The following is a 22,054-nucleotide window of genomic DNA, read 5'->3' as shown; positions in this document are numbered from 1 at the left end:
TCAACCCACAAACATAAACAGCTTGCTGAAGCAAATCAAACAACAAACACCAATAGGCATTCATTACGTAAAGTGCTCAGTCAGAGCTACCTGAAGTGACAAAATGCTTGTCTCTAGCTTAACTAAGAACTAAGCCTAGAAAAGTAGGCATTACTCAAAAAAAACTGCAAGCCTCAGATGCCTGGGACAAAAGTTTAGTCAAAAAATACACTGAACTGTACATTTAAAAAAGGCACATTTCATGTTATAAATATTTTACAACTTAAAAGCTTTTTCCAGAAAAAGGGGGGGGGGAGAAAAAAGGGAAAGGTAGGAATTAATAGTTTTATGGAAACTTTAGAGGAAAAGATGGGAATCTGGGAAGGGTTCAAGAAAGGAGTGAGATGAAGATGACTGTGGAAGCCAAGCTAAGGGACTGGCTCTAGGCACCTGGACCTGCTTTCAAGAGCTGCTAGGGATAAAGAAACACGTACCATGTTGTCAGCACTCACGCTGCCTGAGCACAGAGCAAGCATTACCAGGCTTTCAGTTCCACCTGCTGAAGTATTCTAACAATTTAACAGCTTTTTAAATAGACTATTCTACTAGCATGTTCTGTGAATCTGCCATTCCTAAAAATTTTATAAACACTCAGTATTTCTCACTGAATAATTGAGCCTTCCAATAAATATGTATTGTGAATGCATTCACAATAAATGGAATTCCTCCAAAAATAAATAAATAAATAAAGAGACTATTCTGTCTTTTCTTTCAATTTCCAAGATGATTCTCTGAACTACTGGGTCAGTTATTTTTGGTCAGGCCATAAAGACTTTGTCATACCTCTTTAAATTAGTACAGACTATCAATACAGTGGAGCAACACTCTGCAAAAAGTTAAAAAAAGATTAATACACACAACATGGAGGAATCTCACTTATCTTGAGTGAAAAAAATTCAGATACACACAAAAATTCTGTATATTTATGTAACATTTTATAATAGCAAAAATAATCTTATAGTGATAGAAATAAGTTTCAGCATACTTTCTGGGATGATAGAAAAGTTCTATTTTGGGGTGTGAGTTACACAAATGAATTTGTCAAAACGAATACAACTGTGCACTGAAAATCTGAATATTTCACTGAATGTAAATTATACACAATAAAAAATTTTTAACTATTACAGAATTTCCTCAGTACCATTCAGTAAGACCTTTAAGTATATAGGGAATCCTACAATTTTCTCTTAATTTTTATCCTTTTATTCACTTTTGGTGCATACAAAACCAAGTCATACATTTTATTTAAGTGACTCACTCCATTATAAAATCTAGAATTATCTTCCTAATACAGGTAAAACTCTCCTTTTCTTTTTTCCATATTATATGCAAACTAAGACTGTCTTTTGAGTTATATCCACAGAAATCAGAAGGGCTTCTGGGCTACCTGATATACCAAAACTGAGACTTTTGCATTCTAGTTTAAGAGGTTGACCTCTAAGACTTTTCTACTATTTTCACTACATGAAATAAGACTAGTGATCTTATTTTAGTTTAAAAAAGAGAAGAAGTAGTTACAGGTCAACTTCCTCTGCAGCTGGCAAGTATATGACCATCAAGCTGTCACGAAAATTATCCATTTATATTTCACGGTTTACTCTTTCCTCTGTTCTCTTTTTCTTGAGAGGTAATTTTTCTCAGCAGAAGAACTGTTCAACCAAAGAGGCTATATCAACAGCTTGAATGTAAATTCATCTAAATATGTTTTGCTCTTTTATATTTGAATAATAGTTCCCTCATGTATACCTTATATCTTCTGGCATTTGATACATGACACTAAAACTCCCGAACTTCTAATAGGTTTCATTTTTTGCCACTGCTAGTGAATTATCTATAAAATTTCCCCAAATTTCATTGTACCGTCTTATGTCCTGAGATTTTTTCTTTTATACAGCCAGCATGCTACCTCTACAGGTCCACTAATGCTATCCTCATAAAATGTGCAACCTAAAAGCACTTTTTGCCATGACCTACTCTCTTCAGCGCTATCAAGATCTTTATTTTCTACAAGAAAACACAATTCAATCATTTTATTGCTTTATGCTTCAAGCATTAAAATAAACAGTTGAACAGCTTGTTTCATCAGCTATTTCTCACATCTGTTAATAAGATACAGACTTCTCTTTCCTCTTTTTTTGCTTTTTAGGGCTGCACCTATGGCATACGGAGGTTCCCAGGCTAGGGGTCAAATCAGAGCTATAGCTGCCGGCCTACACCACAGCCACAGCAACACCAGATCCAAGCTGCATCTTCAACCTACACCACAGCTCACAGCAATGCCAGATCCTTAACCCACTGAGCGAGGCCAGGGATTGAACCTGCATCTCATGAATCCTAGTCGGGTTCATTAACTGCTGAGCCATGAAGCGAACTTCCAGATTGCTCTTTTCTTCAACCATGTTTTAAAATTCTCTATTTTGGTTGAGTACATACCAATCTAAATCTTACGCTCTTTCAAATTCATCAACTTTTCTAGGGTTTTCAGTTTGGAAATTGTGTGGTTGCCTTCTAATTTTAGCCTGAGATGCTAACCTTGTGTTATTTTAATTCAAATGAAATATGTTTTTTCCCAAGTATTCCCTATGTATCTAAAGGACATCTTCTAGTTCTTGAGGAAGCAGAATAGTCTAGAACCTATGATACTGGTTTGCTTGAATTCTCTTTTAGTGTGTTTACAAGATAGTAAGTGATTGGGAGGGTAATGACTTCAATATCTGTGTCTTATAGAAGTAGGAAAAAAACTGAAAAACACCAACAAAAAAACAATTTTCAATGACTCCAGAAAGGCTGATCTTATCATAAGCCACTTCTAAAAGTACAAATCAGTATTACAGTGCCCACTGAAGTTTACATTAGCAAGGTATGCTGAAGTTCCCAATTCTAAGGTTTAATCAGATCCAAAAGTTATACCTACCTAGGGATCATACCATAAATGACAGATTAAAAGTGCCTGTGGATTGACTTGCTAAGAATTTGCAGGTAGCCTCTTTCCCAGTTCTTTTTAAATTTTTATTTGTTAAATACTGATTATCTACTCTATAAGCTTTGCAACCTTGGCACTTTTGAAATTTTGGGATGGACAATTCTTTGTCCTCAGGTTGTTTAGTAGCATCCCTGGTCTCTAGCCATTAAATGCCAGTAGCATCTCCCAGATGCGACAATCAAAAATGTTTCCAAACATTGCCAAATAGCCACTGGGAGACCAAATAGACCTTGCTGGAGCCACTCTACTAAATCAAAATCTCTTCATCTCAGAAAAGATCTGGGAATTATCTAAAGCTGTACAATACCTTCCAAAGCTGCTGTATAGACTACAGAAACTAAGCTAAATTAGGAAAAAGAAAAACTTCTAGAGTCAAATCCAGCTATTTCTACATATCAGGCATTACATCTTTATTATTTTCATTAATGAAGTATAAATAATAATTCCATTCATACTAGACATATTTCTGTTGAATGGGCTACTTCTTACTTCATTTTGAAAATTAGATAAAACAAACAGATTTAACAGAAAGATGGGGCCAGATAAGAAGGAAGTCAGTGGCAGAAATTCTCAACAATCTAATTTATTATCAACATTTCAAAAGATGCAAGATATATTTACATTTATCGTCTATGCATCTGGGCAGTTTTACATATGATATATAACATAGTTAATTGGAAAAGTCTTAGGAAAGTGGAAACATTCTGATATATTATTCTGGAACTCTTAGTATTTGTGTAAAATTGTTTAGTGGGCAAGTGTTATACAGAGAGAATACTAAGTTAAGAGGCTTTACTATTACAGCTCAACCATCATATTCTTTTGAGTGTGTAATTCAAAGGAAAATGATATAGTTTATTGTTCTACTTTCCCTCTCTTTCAACTTCTTAGGATATCCCTCTAGAAATTAAGAGTAGAAAGACTACTTTGATGATATGCCCTTCCTTTGATAATCTTATACAACTAAAACCATGACCTTATGGATCTATTTTCATTCATTAGCTATATGGCCAAGTAAACACACATTGCTCATGATTTTTAAAAAAGTATGCTTTCATATGTTTAACAGGCAGATAATCAAAGAAAAGTAACTTCATAATTTCTGAACAAAGAGTAAGGTTCTTACCTACAAGCAACATTTGGATCAGCATTTCTTGAAAGTAGCAGCTCTACACACTTCAAGATCTGTTCCTCTGAGCCACGAGCAGAACATGCAGTTATCAAAATAGTTTGCTTATCTATAGTGAAAAGAAAATCAGAAGAACCCCACACACATCTAGAATTTTTATTCAAAAAATTTATTTTTTATTCAAAAAATTCTAAATATTTTTTAGCATTCTTAAAATTCTATAACCTATTCTCAAGTCTCTTGTTCTTAGCAGATAACTTTGTTCTCCTCTCCCCCAAAATGAGATCAGGGATGAACCACTTTAATTTCCTAAGTAAAGTGATCATTTATTTACTAACTTCTTTTCTCTACTGTCATTTCTTCAAGAGAACAGGAAAGTGGTTCAGCGCATGGACTGTGTGCAGAAATACTGCCTGGAGTTGAATAGTTTTTGGTTGATTAAAATTCGCCTTGAACACATGGTTAAAAACAGTGATAGATATTTGCTGGTTTCACTTCTTTTCACTCTTTTGGCAACGCAATGAAATATGGCTTATGCTCAAGCCATCCTGATGAAGATGTTCTACCTGCCACACCTACTGGTTTCTTTTTAGTCCTTTTATTCTTGATCTCTCTTGCTTGCCCCATTTCCTAAAACACTTCTCTTGGCTCCTAGAGTATTAATGGAGATCAGGTTTGTTTTCCTCTCTGCCCCCCCCATTAGTCATTTATTTTTTACATTTATTTTATTTTCTTAATTTATTTTTTATTGAAGTATAGTTGATTTATAATGTTGTGTTAATCTCTGCTATACAGATTAAATTAAAAAACAAAACAAAAACAATTCTCAAGTAAGAACTGGGGGATTAAAAACTGGAGTCCCCGCTGTGGCCTAAAAGGATCGGCAGGATCTTGCAGCACATGATGCAGGTTCAATCCCCAGCTGGGAAGAGTGGGTTAAAGGATCCAGAGTTCCTACAGCTGTGGTATAGGTCACAAGTGTGGCTCGACTCTGATCCCTGGCCCAGGAACTCCATGTGGATGGCCCAAAAAGACAAAAAAAAAGACATGGCAGCCATGCTTTACATTAGTGATTCAATACTGACCAAATATAGAAATACAGATTCTAGTCCTAGTTCTGCCACTGACAAGCTGCGTCTTCAGTGATAGCTTATTATTTTAGTAGTCCTAGCACCCGGCCTCTAAGTGATGGAGCCATTGTGGGATACATAGATAATTCATGTGAACATGCTGGGAAAAATAGGAAGTGTTTTATAACTGTAAGGTATTCCTCTGATTACAAGAAGCAGAGAAAAAAAACTCAAGTTTTTGAACAGACTATTTTATATAATTTCAAAAATCGCATTCCTAACTATAGTTTTCACTGGGTGATATTTTGAAATGATACAATAAAAAAAGAAAAATCTATCACAGCAGGAGATTAAAAATTAAACTGGATAAGATGGGAATTTATATAAAATATATAAATGAGAAAATAGAATAGAAATTGTTTTACAATACCTGATGTAGTACAAAATTAATATGAAAATTAATTCTAAAATGAAACCTATACCTGAATTATGAATTTATCTATTGTAAGCATGTTAAATATAATCAGTAATTCAATATAATAATTAAATAGGATTTGCACACATATTCTTATTCTTCGGAAGGACTCAGAGCACTACTGAGTAGAAATTATTTAATAACAAAGACAGAATCAAACGGATTTAATAAATTATCTTTAAACAACTTTAACTGATATAATTCGGAGCTGTAAATTCCAAAGATGATTTTCAAGCCATTTTTCACTAAGTTATTAGCTTTTCAATGTTATCTTTCAATGAATTTTGCCTTAAAAATAACCAAAACTCTCTAGCATACAAGTTAAAGGCATATAGTAATAACATGACCAGTTATAACAATAATATAAATGGAATCTACCTCTTTGGCAGGAGAGTTTTTCAAAATATCATGCTTTCTAATTTGGTTTTGTATGTTATTTATATAACTAATAAGATTTTTTTTTATACTTATGGCCACACCTGTGGCATACAGAAGTTTCCAGCCTAGAGGTCAAATCAGAGCTGTAGTTGCCAGCTTACGCTACAGCCACAGCCGTGCTGAATCTGAGCTGCATCTGTGACCTAGCTGCACCTTTTGGCAACGCTGGATCCTTAACCCACTGAGCAAGGCTAGGGATAGAAACTACATCCTCACAGAGACAGTCAGGTTCTTAACCCGCTGAGCCACTATGGGAACTCCAAGATTTTTTTTAATTGCTTTAATATTTTTTTCACTTTGCATAATAGCTGCTTGAGAATCAAGAAAATCACAGTAAACATAATCAGTTAAGTTAGCTCAAACATCTTACCCTTATTATCATTTATTTTCAAGGACAAAGGCTTTAAAGTGAATATATGAAAATAGATCATGGAAAGTACAGATCACCAACCCAGACAGAATATAATTAGACTTCCAAACAGAAAAATATACAAAGTAAATTTTCACCTATTTAAAATTCTTAAAACATCTTACCCTTATCAAAGCTTGCATTGGCACCTCTATCCAAAAGGACCCGAACCAGCTCTACATTGGAAACGCTGGCAGCATACATAAGGGGAGTCCACCCATACCGAAAGCTGGAATCTACACTGATGCCTGTCAATATAAAAACAAGCTTTTAAAAGTCTCCCCACCAAAAAACACAAACAAAAACAGTCACCTTGATAAGCTTAAAGCACTGCATGTGGAGACAAATACCTCGTACTTAATAAGGGAAGCAAATTTCTTGGTAATAATGGCTTCAGAAAAATAGAAAATACTTATATACAGACTTTGATCAAATAGCTAACTTAAGTCTCACTCTGTTCCAAGAAACTAGATCTGATAAATGTTTAATTGTATAATATTATACTAAGTATCTACATTAGAACAGGGTTTTATGTGCTACCTTCTTCTCTGTAGGGCAGTTGGAAAAAGTTTCACAGATGCAAAAAGTCTTTTTAGTTAGTAAACTATCATACATCTCTACGGTGGCAAATACCAACTATGTTCCTTATTAAACTCCCTTAACTTCTTTCCCAATGCAAAACTTAAACATGGGTGACTGACTAAATATGAGGCTAACTCTGTCAGGTCAGAGTTAAATTGTAAAAGCTCTGTTAAGAAATATAGACTGAACTTTGTGATCCAGGGATCTACACACCATAAAGACAATATAGGTACCACTGCTGAGAATGGGATAGGAGCCATGAAGAACCAGTTATGAAGCTAGAAGTCTATGTAAAAGTCAGGGCAAAGGCAGTGGAGAAAGAGAAGAAGGAATACAAAAGGCCACTTCAAAGGCGGGGTTATTAGAATTTAAAATTACTCTGAGGTAGAGGAATGTTGGAAAACAACAAAGAGAAAATAACTATCAAGTTCTGACTTAGACAAATGAATGACAGGGAACTAGAATAAGGAGAGGCACAGATGAAATATCAGGCCTGAGGAATAGGGTAAAGTTTTTTAAATAGCTACCAGTGGGACAGGAAGAAATGAATAATTACTGCTAAGGAAGGGATGAGAGTCAGCTGACCTTAAAATTCTCAAATCATTAATAACACAAATCCTTGAAGTCATCTGATTTTCCCCAATAGCACTGATTGATTTGCCACATAAGAAACAAAAAAAGGTGGAAATGATCTAGGTTTGAATCTAAGACTGGGGAGGAGCAAGGAAGATATGATACAAGGACAAGAAGTCAATGAGGCAGTAAATAAAACCCATGAAATCTAAGTAAGGACTTTTCTATAAAGAGATCAAGATTTAAGTAGCAAACCATCTCTTCAACCTAAGAAATATATGCTAATCTTAAGAAAACAAAGAAAATAAAACACTTTTCTGTTTCAAACAAGGAAAACCTGTATATGAAAAAACAATGAATACAGGCTTGCCTTTAACATTTTGTAGGTTTTAGAGTCTTTGGCTCTCAAGTTCCATCTGCAAAGATGAAGGCCAGATCACTGAAGGAATACAGACTTGGGGAGGAGGCACTTTTTTTTTTTTTTTTTCTGTAGGAATACTAAGTGATATAAGCTGAAAAATTATATATGTTAAATTCCCCATTGTTTGACTTTAATTGATATAAGGTGCATGATAATTACTGGGAGAAAACAACATAAACCATCTTAGTACATACATATACTGCTAGCCCAAGCTGTCTTCTCTAAAAAACTTTCCTCTTTAAACTGCTGCAACTGAAAGCATATGAATGAGATCAGAGAAAAGATCATTTTGTTTTCTCATTTTTCTTTCCTTACTGACATCACTGCTCAAACTGTGACAACAAAAGTAAAAAAATATGAAAAGATAGGCAAATATGGTACTTTAATATAAAATTTACTAATCATCGCCTCTAAATGCAAAAAAAGTAAATTATTAAGAACATGTTATGCTCTAAGCCTGGTGTAAAAAAAGATAAGTTTAAAAGGACTGACCTAATATATTTATAGCTCAAAAACATTCAAAATAACACTCTATTGTTTGGGGAGTAGATACATATATAGTAAGCAGGAATGATAAATATCAACTGTAGGAGAGTGGTAATCCCCGGGGAGGGGGGGAATATAAGTCTCCTTATCTTTTTGAATATCTAAAATATTTAATAATTTAAAGAGAACTGAAACTGTTAGTTTATAGGAGAATATCAAAAACTGAAGACCTCTTTGAACTCCTTTTGGCTGACTCAAAAGGAGCTTTCATTTTTATTAAACCTTTCAACTGGTACAGAAATATGTGTGACTTTGAAAAACCAAAAATTAAAAATATTTTTTAAAGTGTTTTGGAAGGAAATCAGGAGGCCCTAGTTACCGGTGAAAGTGAGACTTCAGGGTAATGGATGTGAAAGTGAGGACAAAGATATTTTTCTACTTATACCTATTTAATATTGTATTTTTAAAATGAACTTTTTTTTTGTAATTAAAGACTAATTTTAAAAGGTTGACTGAATACTTTATCAGTGGGCTCTTTTCAAGTCCTAATCCTTCAGCAGCCTCCACCACTTCATTGCACTTAGTCCCACTACTCCCAAAGCAAACTCTCTTTCCTAATATAAATTTCTACCTATTCCATCCCATCCAACACTGCGCACACTCCTGCATGTGTGCATATCCTAGTATTAGTCCTCTTTTAATTATTCAAATTTTATTCGATTTAATTCTTCACTTACGAACTCAAGTTCTATTGTACACAAAGTCACACAGTCCTTATTTGTTACAATAGCTAATATTTATATAATACCTGTATGTTCTAAGAGCTATATGTATTCTTTCATTTTAATACCCCCCCCCCGCAAAAAAAAAACAAAACTTTGATTTAATGCATCCTTTTTTGGTCGTACCTGCAGCATGTAGAAATTCCTGGGCCAGGGATTAAACCTGCATCACCAGAGACAACATTGATCCTTAACCCACTGTGCCACCGCAGGAACTCCATTGCACCCCAGTTTTAAAAAGGGGGAAATTGAAGCTTAGGAGGTTTCCAAAGGTAGTCAAGATTACAAAGCCATTAAATGGTGGGACTAGTGATCAAATCCAGAACTGTACCGTTTCCAAAATGACTTGCCTTCCACAAAAATTACGCAGCAGCTCTAGCATAAAACAAAAACATTTTGCTTTATATATGTAATTTTGTGTACTAATGTTTTGTTTTGTATTTACAAGAAAATGGTTGATGCTTCTTACTCCTCGTGATAATTTCAATCATTGTCAACAACTTACATTTCCATGTCAAGGTAATTTTAAAAATATCTGACACAGAGAAAAATAATAGGGGACAGAGGACAGAATTATGATGTTTTACATAAACTGATGCTTCAGAAGTTTAAATGACTTTCCCCAGGAAGCACAGAGTAGCCAACAGGCTGGAATAGGCATCCAGGTAGTGATTTTTTTTTTTGTCTTTTTGCTTTTTCTAGGGCCGCTCCCACAGCATATGGAGTTTCCCAGGCTAAGGGTCTAATTGGAGCTGTAGCCGCCGGCCTACGCCAGAGCCACAGCAACGCAGGATCCGAGCTGTGTCTGCAACCTACACCACAGCTCACTGGCAATGCTGGATCCTTAACCCACTGAGCAAGGCCAGGGATCGAAGCCGCAACTTCATGGTTCCTAGTCGGATTCGTTAACCACTGAGCCACGACGGGAACTCCAGAGTAGATCTTTTGAAGAAGGTGCAAGAACTGATGGTAATCAGCATGACATTCCAAATTTGTGGTTAGAAGAAAATAAGGCAGAACTGAGTCAAGCCATGTAGGACACGATGCAGTAACATTCACTGCGCTTCCGTTAGAAAAGCTACAGAAACCTTTTAAAATAAGGAATCCTTGTGAACCGAGAAAATTATGTTAGGTGGAAACTATCCCTTAACTCTCACCAGAATCTAGAAGCTCCTTCACCAATGAAATATCTCCTGCGGCCAAAGCTTTCTTAAACGTTTCATTCTTTTCTTCCACGGGCAACGGGCCCTTTAATTTCTAAAAAAAGCAAAAAGTTAAAAAGGTTTCTTGTTACACATATATTCATTTCCACTGCCTCAGGAAACGATAATGATTGGTTTTAGGTACATCCCTTTTTGAGGGTGGGGGGAAGGGAGGCTACATACAAAGTTTGTGAATACTTCATAACTAAAATTCTTTTAAAGGGAATGGGCAATGACGGTGGGACCAAACGCAAGTAAAGAGCTACATCGACTATCTACAGCACATCTGATGAAAAGTACAGTAAGGAAACGTGAGGGAAACTTTGAGAGTTTGTTGTAAAAATGCCTGTATTTCCACCGGAAAAAAAATTTAGGGTAACGCAGGCAAGGAATTAAAGAGGTTTCGTGGCCAGGGGAGGCCGATCCCGGTATGGTCAAGACAAGGCTTCCTCTGCTACCTGGGCTGCCCGGTCGAGATACCCCATCTCCCAGCCGTCATCCTCGCTCTCGCTACTCTCGCCTCCACCGGCCACTGCAGGTCCGCGAAGCTGGCCTGCCGCCATGGCCACCGGGCCACTTCCCACCGCAGGGGCCGCACGCCCGCTGGCTTCCTCCTCCCGGGCTTCCTCCGCGCAGCCTCAGCGCCTGCGCACTGGGGTGCGCGGGAAGGGCTGCGCGGGAAGGGCTGCGCGGGAAGGGCTGCGCGGGAAGGGCTGCGCGGGAAGGGCTGCGCGGGAAGGGCTGCGCGGGAAGGGCTGCGCGGGAAGCGCTGAGGCCTTGGGCCCTCGGGCGCAGGCGCGAGACAGAGGCTCGGACCCTTTCCCGTGACCCTGAGACCTAGGGAGGAGAAAACTGGTGCTTCTGGCTGGTGCTTCCAATTCCATTTGGTGACTTACCCTTCATTCTTTCTATGTTATTTGCTTGATGGAGTTCCTGCTCTTTAAGGATTGCCCAGTGGTAGCGGGAGCAGAATGAGGATTTAAGACTAAGCTTTCACTCTCATCGCTTTCACCTCTCCCCCTGCCACATTTACATGTGTCCCCTGGTCGGTGTTATTGCCCAGAATGAATCCCTGAGGAGCATTATCCATACATTCAAGAAGCCAACAGTCAAACGGGAGCTGACAAAAGAGCCAGGAGAATTCAGGTCGCATGTAATGTCAGTTCTCATTGTAGATTTAGAAACTTCAGAAATTCAAAACACTTTCCCAGCCAGATGGTCAGTCCGCTAAAGGAAATAGTCAAGAGAGGGGAGGAAGGGGGAGAGGATGGATCAAGAGTTGGAGAGAAGAGAAGATTTAAATTTTCACGGAGTAAATAATACAAACACCTCCAGGTGAAAGTGGCCCAAACTCAATTTTCTGCCTCTAACTTCTAAATGAGATATTGGTAACACAGTGATGATCTTTGCCACCGCATAAAAGTAGACCTATCAAGGAATAGGGCACATATATTTTATTTATTTATTTATTTATTTATTTATTTATCTTTTCTAGGATCACACCCACGGCATATAGAGGATCCCAGGCTAGGGGTCTAATTGGAGCTGTAGCCGCAGGCCTACGCCAGAGCCATAGCAAATTAGGATCTGAGCCACCTCTGCGGCCTACACCAGAGCTCATGGCAATGCCAGATCCTTAACCCACTGAGTGAGGCCAGGGATCGAACCTGCAACCTCATGGTTCCTAGTCGGATTCGTTAACCACTGAGCAATGACGGGAACTCCAGGCACATGTATTTTAAAAGAAAGCCACCGTTCACCAATTCTTAGAAAATTTTGCAATATTTATTTTTCTTAAGGAATTTCGATGTAAGATTTTGGAATTATTTACTTCAGAGATTTTCACGGATAAGTTTTTAAAAATAGTTTGGTGATTTGGGAGGCAGGCCTGTCTTTCTAAATGCATTTATTTCATCAGTGTTACGGATCATTGAGCACAGGCAGACACAACTAAGTTTGAGAAGACAACATCAAAGACAAACCAAGCTGCCTCACGAAACTCACATTTTAATGGGGAAAGACAATATGCAAGTGAACAGACAGGATTATTGCAGATTGTAGGTGACCCAAAGGAAATAAGTGCTCAGTTTCTGGAATCAAACCTCTTAGGTTGTTTCGCAGCCAAATCACTTACTACCGGTACCTGTATGCTGTTGGGCAGTTCACTTAGCCTCTTTCTTCTGCGTCAGTTTCCTTATCTGCAAAATGGAGATTATAATAGTATCTACCACATAGGATTGTTTGAAGGATTAAACGGAGTAATGGACTTGGAATTGCTCCAGTCTCAATGTAAGGGATGAATAAATCTTAGCTACCATTGTTATTATTATTTTAGGTGGCTTAGTTGGAAATACATTATTATTATTATTTTAGATGGCTTAGTTGGAAATACATTGTTATTATTATTTTAGATAGCTTAGAAAGCTTAGCTGAGCAGTATCATGAATGATAAGAAGGAGCCAGGCATAAAAAGTGGGAGAAGAGAGCTTTCTTGGTGGAAGAGGTGGTTAATATGAAGGCCCTAAGACAGGAAGGACTTTGGACCCAAGCCTGGGTCTAGGATGGTGCAAGCGCAAACTCTAGGGAGCAAAATATAAGAGACGCTCACTCTCAGGGACCGATAAGTTCCTATATTTTGCAACGGAGGTGTCTCACTTAATTTTCACCTGCTTAGACCAGAGAGGCCTGAGGCTGGAGCTTTGTGACAGAAGGGGTATGTGATTGGAAGGGGTATGTGATCGGAGGGAGGACCTGTTGGTCTTAAGGAAGGATTTTGGCTTTTACTCTAAGAGCAATTGAACACTGAGATATTTTTAAACTGACAAAAGATGTGTTGTGGGGTTTAGGTTCATGTACATATATGTGAATGTTTATAGACACTCAAACTCTTGTAGAGAAGGTTTTGGGTTTGCCATCTGGCTAAATAGGGTGCCATTTAGGAAGATGGGGGCAGTTCAGAGGATAAACTTGAAGATGAAATGAGCATCCCTCAGTTAACATATTTAAAATCAAACACTCAAATGTAGCTGTCACATGGGTAGTTGGATGTTCAAATATGGAGCTCAGGAGAAAGGCTGCTCTTGGAGATATAAATTTGGGAGTTATCTACATATAATCAATTTATTTAGCCCTATTTTTTTTTTTTTGCAAATATAGATGCTATAGACTGAATGTTTGTGTTCCCTGCTCCCACCTCCCTTGCCACCCTGCAAAATTCACATGTTGAAACCTGATCCCCAGAATGATGGTATTTGGAAGTGAGGCCTTTGGGAGATGATTTGGGGGCATAGTCCTCATAAATGGGATTAATGTCATTATGAAAGAGACCCCTGAGAATTCTCTTGTGCCATCCACCATATGAGGACACAACAAGAAGACGCCCTAGGAGCCAAGCTCTCACCAGACACTGAATCTGCCAGCATCTTGTCTTGGACTTCCCAGCCTCCAGATCTGTGAGAAATAAATTTATTATAAACCACCTACTCTATGGTATTCTGTTACAGCAAGCTGAATAAACTTTAACAATAAGTAAGATTAATCTAAAACTTATGTGGAAAGACAAAGGAACTAGATAACTTAAGTCTGAGAAAGAAGAATAAAGTAGGAGGAATTACTCTACTTGATTTTAATATGTATTGTGTGGCTACAGTAATTAGGACTATGTGGTACTGGAGAAGGGATAGACACTAGATCAATAGAACAGAACAGAGAAACTGGAAATACACTCATTACAAGTAAGGTCTAGTGGGTTTTGACAAAGGTGCAAAAGTAATTCAATGGAGGAAGGATTGTCTTCAAGAAATGATGCTGGATCAACTGAATAGCCATAGGATTTTGTAAAAAAGAACATCTTTTTGAAAACCTCATTTCTTTTTAAAAAAGTTTTACTGAATGATAATTGATTTCCAGTGTTGTGATAATTTCTGCTGTACAACAAAGTGACTCAGTTATGTATATATACACATATCCATTTTTTTCAGATTCTCATATCTTTTCAAAAATTAACTCAACATGGATCATAGGTATTCATAAATGTTCAGAGCAGCATTACTGCTATTAGCCAAAAAGTGGAAACAACCCAAACTGAGGAATGGATGAACAAGATGTGGTATATCCATACTATACGTATTCATTTCCCAGGACTACCATAGCAAGTTACCACAAATTGAGTGGCTATTAACAAGCAGATATTTATTCTCAGACCATCCTGGAAGTTAAAGTCTGAAATCAAAGCATCAGTAGCACCATGGTTCTTCAGGAGGCTCTGGAGGAGGACCCCTCCTTCCCTCTTCACAGCTTCTGGTGGTTGCTAACAATCCTTGGCATTCTTCGGCTTGCAGATGCATTACTGCAATCTCTGCCTTTGTACTTACAAGGTGTTCTCTTCTGTGTGTCTGTATCTCTGAGTGTCTGTGAATCTAAATTCCCCTCTTTTTATCAGTCATGTTGGATTTAGGACTCACCTTAATTCACTGTGACCTCACCTTCACTTGCGTATATCTGCAAAGATCTTATTTCCAAATACAGTCACATTCACAGATTTTGGGTGGACATGAATTTTGGGGGATCACTATTCAACCCAGAATACCATATATATCACTTAGTATAATGTTTTCAAGATCCACATGGTAACATATATCTGTAGTTCATTCCCTTTTATGTTGAATAAGGTATGGTATTGATTTTAGAAGGTGACTTCAGGAGGAGGCAGAACCCATTAAAAAAAGGCTGTAATTGTGAACTGGGGAAGTGGCAGAAAAGATGGAAAGAAAAGGATGCATTTAAAAGTTATTGTGAATTATAATAAATTGGCTTTACTGACTGTATATGAAGGATGGGGTACAGAAGAGTCAAACCTAATGTGACAAGAACATTAGAAGAGAAAACTTTTTTTTTTTTTTTTTTTTGCTTTTTATGGCTGTACCTGCAACATATGGAAGTTCCCAGGCTAGGGGTGAAATCAGAGCTGCAGCTGCTGGCTTATACCACAGCAATGAGGGATCCAAGCTGCGTCTTCAGCCTACACCACAGCTCACGGCAATGCTGGATCCTTAACCCAATGAACAAGGTCAGGGATGAAACCTGCATCCTCATGGATACTAGTCAGGTTCATTATCGCTGAACCAGAATGGGAACTCCCTAGAAGAAGACATCATTTTGAGATAACAAAGGTAAGTTCTGTTTTGCACAGAGACAGTCTGAAATTTCTGAGGAACACCCATGTCCAGATAAGGTGTCAAGCTCCCTAGAGAAGCCTGGGCTATTGATTCTACTTTGGAAACCATTTTCCTAAGAGGTAATAATGAACATATTAGGGAGTTCCCGTTGTGGCTCAGCAGAAACGAACCCTACTAGTATCCATGAGGATGTGGGTTTGATCCCTGGCCTCACTCAGTGGGCTAAGGATCTGGCGTTGCTTGAGCTGTGGGGTAGGTCGCAAATGTGACTCAGATCCCGTGTTGCTGTAGCTGTGGCTGTGGCTGGCAGCTGTAGCTCTGATTCGACCCCTAGGCTGGAAATTTCTATATGCCGCAGGTGCCGCCCCCAAAAGGCAAAAAACAAAAGCAAAAACGTATTAAAGCAATGATATTGCCACTGGAGAATTGATAGAATGAAGAAATCAGTGTGCCAGAAATGCATTCTTGTGGGATGCCTGTTCTTTTAGAAGGCCGCCAAAAGAAAGTAAGCAACCAGGGGCCCTGACAAATAGTGATCAGAGAAGCAGAAGACTTGGAAGAGATGAACATCTCAAAAATCTTGAAAAAAATTATAACCTAAGATAATAATAATGATACTAAATTCATTTTATAGTACTTTCTACATGTCAGTCACTGTTCTCTGGACTTTACCTATATTAAATCAATATGATCAATATGCGACACAGATAGGTGAAGTCATCTGTCCAAGGTCACTTACCTTGGCAGTGCTGGGATTCATACGCAGGAAACATCTTTGAAATCCACGCTTTTAGTCATTACTTTCTAAAACATGTGTAGAATATTCCTGTGTCCCGAACACTCTTCTAAGCACCTTACATTCATTAATTCATGTAATCCTCACTATAACTTTTTGAGGTAAGTGCTATTATTATCTCTGTTTAACAGATAAGGAAATTGAAGTACATAAGTTTAGGTAAACAGCCCAAGACTATTTAGAGAGCTGCTAGGTAGGATGGTAAGAATTTATAACAGGTTCTCTGACTCCCAGGTGAGCTCACTTTTAATTTGGGACGTTTGATGCCCACAAGCACTCTCTCACTAGAAAGATACTTGTTTTTCCTTCATGTTTCACTCTCACACTATAGCCCTGTCTCTAAAGCCCTCCTCTCCAAAGCAGATTTCATCTTCTGACTGGTAAACCAGACTCAGAATAAATCTTGACTCATTTATAGGTTAATCACAAGCTTTATTCCTGGCCAGATAAGAAACGGGTAATTTGGTTTTGTCGGAAAAGATTTGGGAATTCCCGCAGGGTGACTTCCTGGAGTGGGTCAGAAAGCCACCTACCCTCTTTGTTAATGACCACAGTGTTCTGCTTGGTTCACTGATGACAGGAACCTGAAAAACAAAGAAGGCAAGAAACCAGCAGTATCCCAGAAATAAATATTACTCAAATTTAGGCTTTCCCTAGTTCCTGGGTGGTTTTTTTCTTTTGTTTTGCTTTGTTTTAACTTTTAAGCTTTGACTCAGATACTAGTGATGATTAGCAAGCACAGTTTATTTTACCAGTGCCTCTGATGATGCTATATTTGTGGGGAACTTGTTTTAAATTTAATGTTACCACATTTTTATAATTCTCGCTTATTTTCTATAGTAATATATGTGGTGTTACTTTAACTCATTTGAAAAAATTCTCTTAAGATCCTTAACTCTTAATCAGTGTCTGGGATCCAGTTAGAGTAACTGCTTCTTTTAGAGATAGTTTTAGATGCATAAAAATGGTAAATAGAATTTTTTCAATGATTAAAATTCATGTGGGAGTTCCTGCTGTGGCACAGTGGGTTAAGAATCTGACTGCAGCAGCTCTGGTTACTATGGAGGTGCAAGTTCAATCCCTGGCCTGGCACACTGGGTTAAAGGATCCAGTATTGCCACACATGTGACATAAGTCACAGCTGAGCTTGGATTCAGTCCCTGGCCCAGGAACTTCCATATGGCTCGGGTGTGGCCATAAAGAAAAAGAAAAGAAATGAAAAAATTAATGTGCATAAGACAGTCAAGGGGAGGGATAAGCATAAAAATATAGCATTAATTGATTCTACAAATATTTACTGTTCTTCTACCATACTTTCTAGGCCTGGGGGATGAAATTGTAAGAAACACGGGCAAGATTCCTGATCTCAAAGTGTTTATGGTCTAGTAAGAAAAACAAATAAATATATAATTAAATATCAGGTAAGAATGACTTCTATAAAGAAAAATTAATTAGATAAATGGAAGAGAGGTTAGTGGACCCAAATGGGAATTTGAAGTAGGGATTTCAGAGGAGGCCTCTCTAAAGTGTTTATCTTGATGTTTTAGGGCATTACAAGGATTTGTTTCCCATTTTAAATGGTCAATCTGGCTACACAGGGAAAAGACTGTATGTAGGGGAGAGGAGTAGAATCAGGAACCCCAGTTAAGAGTTTGCTACAGTATTCTAGTTTCTCAACCCCAGGTAGATATTACAATTCTCTGGAGATGATTCTCGCCAGCTCCAGTCTAAACCAGTTATATCAAAATCTCTGGGACTGGGGCTGAGGAGTTGCTATTTCTCAAGGCTCATCTGATGATTTTCATATGTAGACAGGTTTAGATAAATCGTATAAGAAAGATGTCTGAGGCTAGGACTAGAACAGTTATCAATATCCAGTAGGAGAATGTGAAAAAACAGAGTGATGAGGTTATGCTGTTAAAACAGGAATGGATTCTTATTTGGATTTATTTTCTTCCTTAAGGAATATGGTTAGATCAGAGAACAAAACCAATCTTTAAACAAAGAGGAAAAAATCATCAGGAAATATTGATGAAAATGGGTATTGGTTAAAAGAAGCATTAACCAATACAATACAAGGAAGTAATGATTAATGAAAATGTTTACATCTTCAAATATTCTAACATATAGCCCGAATTTGAAAGTGATGATAGAAGAGTAGGTTAGGAGCAGTTATTTTTGGAGCTTGCTAGATGCCAGAGTCAGGATATACATGTTTTGTAGAGATAGCAGATGAGAACTGCTAATAGATGGGAAGTGAGATGAGAAGGAAAGGGACTGGGGTCATGCCGAGACCATCTCAGCAGGTTGGGGCTGAAGAACAGGTGCTGTGAAACTTAGGGGAAAAAGTTAACATAAAACAAGACACAGAGACATTTATCTCAAGTAATGGTGGGAACCTGGGGACTCAAGGTCTTAGGGACCAAGAGCACTGCCTCAAGAAACCACACTGCTGTTATTGTGCTCTTTAGGATGACGTCAAGTGAGGAGGGGGCTATAGGTGCAGTATATAGTGTTTTTTTAAATTATTTTATAAGTTCTTTTATTATTTTAAAAGTCACATAGCTGGTAGATGGTTAAGCTTTTACTCTGACCTTTAGGCATTTAACAATTTCGTTAGCATTTGAGAAAGCTTGGCCTTAACTATCTATGCATAGCATTCCAGAGAATCCTCACTGTGTTTACGAAAAACAGCATGCCTGTCTGCGGCAACCCTGCATGCCTAGGATTGCACCTTGGTTCTCTTTGCTAATGCATATTCTGCTAAGGACCCCTCATACACTACTTGGGGCCATGAGGTTCCTCTTTCTCTTATTCTTTAGAGGACCTATCATGCTTGTGCAAATGGCGTGCCTATCTGCACAGGTCCGGAGTGCCTAGACAAACACATTATGTCCTCATTCAGCTGACCCTATGAATAGCTTATGCCTTTAGGTCTTTGTTCTTAAGCATAAGTCATTTACCAGCACTGGGACTGTTTTTCAAGCAGGAAGATGGGATAAAGTAAAGCAGGACAAGATGAAGTTTTCAGCAAAGAGGCTAAGAAAATATTGTAGAAACATATCTCGGGACAGGGTCAGGGATAGCATCAAAATTTTAAGCCTGAAAAATTGGGTAAATGGGGGCTGAATTTACTCCAGTGGGGGGAAATGTGTGGAAAAGCGAGGATATATGTGTGTACTGGAGGTGGAGGGGAGTGCGGGGGCGGGAGGGGGCCTGGAGGGAGGGTTATTGAAATCAAGAGTGTGGGTTTACTCTTCATGATGTAGAGTGCTAATGAACTCTAAAGTGTATGTTAAATAGAGTTAGATACAGGTTCACAATTGAGTGATTAGTTTCCTGGAATAATTTTCTTTGGCTTGATATCCATTTTTTGTTTGCATTAACTAGGAAATCTACACAATCATTTACTTCACTTGTAAATTTTAGAACTTGCAGATTTTTATTGACCTTGTAATTCTGCTTTTTATTCTTAGTTTTTCTTTCTTTCTTTCTTTCTTTTTTTTGGGGGGGGGGGCTTTTTATCTTTTTTGGGCCGCCCCTGCAGCATACAGAGGTTCCCAGGCTAGGGGTCTGCTAGGGGTCTAATGGGAGCTACAGCTGCCTGCCTACAGCACAGCCAGAGCAATGCCAGATCCAAGCTGCATCTATGACCACCTACACCACAGCTCATGGCTGGATCATTAACCACTGTGTGAGGCCAGGGATCGAACCTGCAACCTCATGGTTCCAAGTCAGATTCACTTCCACTGTGCCACAATGGGAACTCCTCTTCCTAGGTTTTTAATGCCTATCTGTAAAGCTACTGCAGTTCAGATAGGTTTGGTGGAAGACAGTGTCTTAAAAGCATGTTGACCCTCACTTCCAACAAAACATTATGGTTGTATACTGCTAGGAAATAGTAAAAGCTCAGAAATGTCTGAACATTTTTATGTGAAAAATATTGCAAAAAAATAGGTTTTTAACAATGGGTGAAAAAGGAGCAAATGATGAAATTCAAGAACATTTTTCCACAACTTTAAAATTAGTAATATGTTAATGAACACCAAGAAAAGCTCAACAGGCTTTTGAATTAAAACAGATGGCTAAAAAGGGGATTTTTAGATTACAGTAATTGCTATAGGAAATGATCAAATTTACCGCGTGTTGAAAATACAATTAATTTTAAATAGTATTATAACTCAGTGTTGAAATTATAAGATAAATAAACCACACAAATACATATGACACATTAATGAATATCAAATTGAAGACCTATAACACATGATCAACTAGAAAATAATGCCTGCAGCTAAAATTTGTTAAGCATTAACCATGGCTAAGAACTATTCCAAGCATTCCACATGCATTAACTCTGTATCAGTTATGAATCCTTTGGGCTGCAAGTAATGATATTCATTACCAGTCAATTAGAAACATACAGTTGATTTTTCCATATTAAAAAGGTTCTGGAAACTGTAATTGGTTCTTTCAGCGACACAATGGTTTCTGACAGCATCTCATTTTCTTGATCTTGTTCTCAAGTTGTAAGTTGTCCTCAGCATGTTTGTGTTGAAGGCAAGAAAAAAGATATAAAGAATGGCTCCAGCTACACCTGCCTTTTTTAAATCAGGGAACCCAAAGCTTTCCTAGAAGCTCCAATAGATTTCTGCTTTCCTTTGCTGGCACTGTTACCTAGCACCCCAGTTTGCAAGGGAAATTGGAAAATCAATTCTTACACCTTTCAGACTTTATACTGGAGCAGAGGACAGGAAAAGAAGATTGAGAATGGGTGTTGTGTTAGGCAGTTAAGAATGACTGCTACAGATCCTTTTTGTCCTTATGAAAACCCTACCAAATTGGTGCTGTTATTTATTACAGTTTTATAAATGAGGAACTCGTACAAGTTACAAAACTTGACCAAGGTCAAATAATTAAAGATAATAGATCCAGGAGTCAACTCAGGTGGTCAGTTCCCAGAGTCTACTCTCCTCTCAGCCACTCTACTACCATATGGAAATTAAGCCTTGGACAGATTTAAAATTCTACCTTCTTTTTTTAATGGAAGAAGAAAGTTATTTTTTTTTACTTTTATTTTTTGTTATAGTTTATTTACAATGTTGTGCCAATTTCTGCTGTACAATAAAGTGACCCAGCATACTTTATATAAATTCTTTTTCTCATATTATCTTCCATCATGTTCTATCCCATAGATTGGATATGGTTCCCTATGCTATCCATAGGATCTCATTGCTTATCCATTCTAAATGTAATAGTGTGCATCTACTAACCCCAACTCCCAGTCTATTCTGCCTTCTTGATTGAGTGATCTTTCATATAACTTCCTAACATTCTTATGGTGACACATTGTTATAATACACAAAGTATTACCTAAAAATCAAATAAATGTTTGCTATTGTTCTTATATTTTATTTAACTACTACTAATAAACAGTTAATTCAAATTTGTCAAGTCACTCTTTCAAAGAAATCTAAGTATTTTCTAACCGATAA

At 37.6% G+C, this 22,054-nt stretch overlaps 1 protein-coding gene across 1 annotated transcript in view; it reads right to left on the bottom strand.

Moving 5' to 3' along the window:
• The window catches only part of ASZ1 (ankyrin repeat, SAM and basic leucine zipper domain containing 1), a 51,206-nt gene extending 40,014 nt beyond the window's left edge, over positions 1-11,192 (bottom strand). Inside the window, exons 1-4 of the mRNA XM_047763319.1 lie at positions 11,048-11,192; positions 10,545-10,644; positions 6,669-6,791; positions 4,149-4,260 (exon numbers count right to left, since the gene is read on the bottom strand). Of these exons, the coding sequence (XP_047619275.1) occupies positions 4,149-4,260; positions 6,669-6,791; positions 10,545-10,644; positions 11,048-11,152 (440 nt within the window). The 5' untranslated portion in view covers positions 11,153-11,192. The remainder of the gene's footprint in view (positions 1-4,148; positions 4,261-6,668; positions 6,792-10,544; positions 10,645-11,047) is intronic.
• Positions 11,193-22,054: the final 10,862 nt, after the last annotated feature.

The sequence above is a fragment of the Phacochoerus africanus genome, chromosome 16, assembly GCF_016906955.1.
Source record: "Phacochoerus africanus isolate WHEZ1 chromosome 16, ROS_Pafr_v1, whole genome shotgun sequence".
In the NCBI taxonomy this organism is placed as follows: domain Eukaryota; kingdom Metazoa; phylum Chordata; class Mammalia; order Artiodactyla; family Suidae; genus Phacochoerus; species Phacochoerus africanus.
The sequence above is the reverse complement of the archived record's forward strand: the minus strand, read 5'-3'. Positions and strand labels throughout refer to the sequence as shown.